The 4,783-nt window shown below is 37.9% G+C and overlaps 1 protein-coding gene across 1 annotated transcript; it reads left to right on the top strand.

The window, feature by feature from the left end:
* The first annotated feature begins 3,275 nt into the window (after positions 1–3,275).
* On the top strand, positions 3,276–3,758 carry LOC131630771 (uncharacterized). The gene is made up of 2 exons (XM_058901516.1): positions 3,276–3,443; positions 3,519–3,758. The coding sequence occupies exons 1-2, from the start codon at positions 3,276–3,278 to the stop codon at positions 3,756–3,758; spliced, it is 408 nt and encodes a 135-aa protein (XP_058757499.1).
* The last annotated feature ends 1,025 nt before the right edge of the window (positions 3,759–4,783 follow it).

The following is a 4,783-nucleotide window of genomic DNA, read 5'->3' as shown; positions in this document are numbered from 1 at the left end:
TTGACTTCTCCACCTGGTTTAAGCACCAGGTCTTGCAATGTAGACCTTCTTCCCGTCATGTGTCGCGAGCACCCAGAGTCCAGGTACCATGACATTTTGCTTTCTGTCCTCTTTGCCGCCAAGGATATCTGCAACAGAAATTATCTTCTCCTTAGGTACCCACAATTTCTTGGGTCCTTTCTTGTTAGTTCTCCTCAAGTTCTGATTGAACTTGGGTTTAGCAAAATATTTAGCAGGAGGAACAGTATGATACTTCTTATTCTGAGTTCCATGATATTTCTTAGGTTGTGTCACATGCTTCTTGGTGTGTGTTATGTGAAAACTTTGTGCATGTGATGTGTGCTTAATATCATGGGAGTGGCCAAATTTAAATTGGTTATACAGAGGCTTGTATGATATTTTCATATCATCCACAGATTCAAGCTTGTATGGGATTTCACCTTCATAACCAATGCCAACTCTCTTATTCCCAGACACAGCATATATCATAGAAGCTAGCTGACTTCTGCCAATACTTCTAGATAAGAACTTCCTGAAACTTAAATCATATTCTTTCAGAATATGATTCATGCTAGGAATGGATTTTTCTGTTTCAGAAGGAGATCCACTGTCTTTGGATAGATTTAAAACTTTTTCCTTCAGTTCAGAATTTTCCAATTCCAGCTTCTTAGTTTCAAATTCAAACTGCTTTTTCAGCTTTTTGTATTTGATACTAAGATGAGCCTTGAGTTCCAGAAGTTCTGTTAAACTGGAAACTAACTCTTCTCTAGATAGTTCAGAAAATACCTCTTCAGAATCTGATTCTGATGTAGATTCTGATCCATCATCTTCTGTAGCCATCAGCGTAAAGTTGGCCTGCTCTCCTTTAGAGTCTGATCCTGATTCTGATTCAGAATCATCCCATGTTGCCATAAGACCTTTCTTCTTATGAAACTTCTTCTTGGGATTCTCCTTCTGAAGTTTTGGACACTCGTTCTTGTAATGTCCAGGCTCATTGCACTCATAGCAGACAGCCTTCTTCTTGTCAGATCTTCTGTCACCAGAAGATTCTCCTCGTTCAAATCTCTTTGAACTTCTGAAGCCTCTGAACTTCCTTTGCTTGCTCTTCCAGAGTTGGTTTACCCTTCTGGAGATCATGGACAGTTCATCTTCTTCTTCAGATTCTGATTCTTCAGGATCTTCTTCTCTAGCCTGAAAAGCGTTAGTGCATTTTTTAACATTAGATTTTAATGCAATAGACTTACCTTTCTTCTGAGGCTCGTTTGCGTCCAGCTCTATTTCATGGCTTCTCAAGGCACTGATAAGCTCTTCCAAAGAAACTTCATTCAGATTCTTGGCAATCTTGAATGCTGTTACCATTGGACCCCATCTTCTGGGTAAGCTTCTGATAATCTTCTTTACATGATCAGCCTTGGTGTAGCCTTTATCCAGAACTCTCAATCCAGCAGTTAGAGTTTGAAATCTTGAGAACATCTTCTCAATATCTTCATCATCCTCCATCTTGAAGGCTTCATATTTCTGGATTAGAGCAAGAGCTTTGGTCTCCTTGACTTGAGCATTTCCTTCATGAGTCATCTTCAAGGACTCATATATGTCATGGGCCGTTTCCCTGTTAGATATCTTCTCATACTCAGCATGAGAGATAGCATTCAGCAAAACAGTCCTGCATTTGTGATGATTCTTGAAATCTTTCTTTTGATCATCATTCATTTTGCTTCTCGTGAGCCTTACACCAGTAGCTTATGTTTGTAACCATCCAACAGAAGATCCCATAGATCAGCATCTAGACCAAGAAAGTAACTTTCCAGTTTATCTTTCCAGTATTCAAAGTTTTCACCATCAAATACTGGTGGTCTAGTATAACCATTGTTACTATTGTATTGCTCAGCAGAGCCAGATGTAGATGCAGCTGGATTTGTTGGAACTTCACCAGCCATCTTTTACTGAAGCGTTTTTCTCTTCCTGAATCTTTTCTAAACACGGTTAAGTGCTTGCACCTTAGAACCGGCGCTCTGATGCCAATTGAAGGATAGAAAAACACTTAGAAAGGGGGGGTTTGAATAAGTGTAGTCTAAAAACTTGAACGATAAAAACAATATGCACAGTTATTTTTATCCTGGTTCGTTGTTAACTAAACTACTCCAGTCCACCCCCACGGAGTGATTTACCTCACCTGAGGATTTAATCCACTAATCGCAACAGATTACAATGGTTTTCCACTTAGCCCATGACTAAGTCTTCTAGAGTATCCTGATCACAACCTGATCACTCCAGGAACAAATGCTTAGACACAAGCTAAGATTTTCTTAGAGTATCCTGACCACCACGTGATCACTCTAATTACAACTGCTTAGACACAAGCTAAGACTTCCTAGAGTATCCTGATCAACACTTGATCACTCTAGTTACTTACAAATTAATGTAATCAATTAAGAGTATTACAAATGCTTTTGAAAAGCTATAATCACAACAGTGATATTTCTCTTAACGTTTAAGCTTAATCTCACTAATATATTACAACAGCAATGTAGTGAGCTTTGATGAAGATGAAGTTTCTGAGCTTTGAATTTGAACAGCGTTTCAGCAAGTCTTTCAGAATAATTTCGTTCAGAATTGGTAACCTTGCTTCTCATCAGAACTTCATATTTATAGGCGTTTGAGAAGATGACCGTTGGGTGCATTTAATGCTTTGCGTATTCCGTACAGCATTGCATTTAATGTTTCACGCTTTTGTCAACTACCTCGAGCCTTGTTCACGCTGTGTCTATTGACGTTGCCTTTAATAGCTTCCAACGTTCCTTTTGTCAGTCAGTGTAGCCTGCCACTTGTACTTTCTTCTGATCTGATGTTTGTGAATAAAATATTTGAATATCATCAGAGTCAAACAGCTTGGTGCATAGCATCTTCTTGTCTTCTGACCTTGAAGTGCTTCTGAGCGTGATACCATGAGAACTTCAGTGCTTCTGCTTCTGATCTCAAGTTCTTCTGATGCTTCCATAGACCCATGTTCTGATTCTGCCTTGACCATCTTCTGATGTCTTGCCAGACCATGTTCTGATGTTGCATGCTGAACCTTCTGAGACAAAGCTTCTGAGCGCTGATTTGTGCATACTCTTTATATATTTCCTGAAATGGAAATTGCAATGTATTAGAGTACCACATTATCTCACACAAAATTCATATCCTTGTTATCATCAAAACTAAGAATATTGATCAGAACAAATCTTGTTTTAACAGAGTTTACTTATAACAACAGTTTCTATTCGAGTATTGGAATGGCGTTTGTGGTTGGACCTAAGATAATTCAACAGACTACTGATAAGATTAAGATGATTCAGGAGAAGATGAAGGCCTCTCAGAGTCGTTGGAAGAGTTATCACGATAAGAGGAGGAAAGCACTTGAGTTTGAGGTTGGAGATCATGTGTTCCTTAGAGTTACTCCGGTAACAGGTGTTCGTCGAGCGTTGAAGTCGCGTAAGTAGACGCCGCATTTTATTGGTCCTTATGAGATTTTGAAGAGAGTAGGTGAAGTGGCTTATCAGATTGCCATGCCACAGTCACTTGCTAATCTGCACGATGTGTTTCATGTGTCTCAATTGAAGAGGTACATTGCAGATCCTTCGCATGTAGTCAAAGTAGATGATGTGCAAGTGAAGGATAACCTTACTGTGGAGAAATTACATATGAGGACTGAGGATCGAGAGTCGAAACAACTTTGTGACAAAGAGATTGCCTTGGTGAAGGTAGTTTGGGGATGACCGACAGGTGGGAATGTGACTTGGGAACTTGATAGTAAGTTGAGGGAGTCGTATACTAAGATGTTTGTTTGATGTAATTTTCGAGGACGAAAATCTTTTAAGTGGGGGAGAGTTGTAACATCCCGTTTTTAGTGTTTATTATTATTTTATTAATTATTTTCTTAGTTATTTATTTATTTAATTATCATATGATATACTAATTAATTAAATTGTGTAATTTTGTGAATATATGAATTATTTGAATTAATTTGTGATATATGTGTTTTGGGTTAGTGATCAGTGCATTTTGATGCACGTTCTTCCATGTTTGTACTCAAGCATTTCTTCCATTTGTTTTAATTATTTTTATGTTTTAATATGTTTTTATAATTTATTTTATTTTTAGTTTTATTTAATTTTCGCACGTTATTTTTCAGCTTTAGCAGTCTGCACGGAAACGATCATAACTGGAGTTCCAGAAGTCCGATTGAGGCGTTCTAATAATCGCCGAAAAGCTAAGAGAGAGAGATCTACGACTTTCATGTTGGAGTCGAAGTCAGATTCGGAGCCGATAATTTCCAGTTTTGCGTTTAAAGCTGCAGCATTTTTTATTTTAGTATTTGGGTCATTTGTAATGGGCCGGCTCGACCCGGTTAAGTTGTGAAACGGGTTTGGGTGTTTTCACCTAGGTTAGGCAGCCACGAAAACACTATTCACCACCATTCACTATTCACGATTTTATTATTCACGATTGAGATCTTGTACGTTTGATCATGAAGAACTAATTCTTAGAGGTTAATCTGCAGTAAACGGTTTCCGCCGATACTTTGAGGTTCTTATATTTTCATATTAATCTATTTCCTTTCAATTACAATCTTTGATATGTTGTTTGCTTAATTCGATATTATCCAAGGTTAAATTGATTTATTTCGATGGTTGCATGTTCCTATACTTTAATCCTGTTTGCTTAATCCGCGTATGTTTGTCCTGTTTGCTTAATTCACGATTGCTATATATAATCCGTTTGCTTAATTTGGGGATTAGGA

Source organism: Vicia villosa, unplaced genomic scaffold (genome assembly GCF_029867415.1).
Source record: "Vicia villosa cultivar HV-30 ecotype Madison, WI unplaced genomic scaffold, Vvil1.0 ctg.000732F_1_1, whole genome shotgun sequence".
Classification (NCBI taxonomy): domain Eukaryota; kingdom Viridiplantae; phylum Streptophyta; class Magnoliopsida; order Fabales; family Fabaceae; genus Vicia; species Vicia villosa.
The sequence above is the reverse complement of the archived record's forward strand: the minus strand, read 5'-3'. Positions and strand labels throughout refer to the sequence as shown.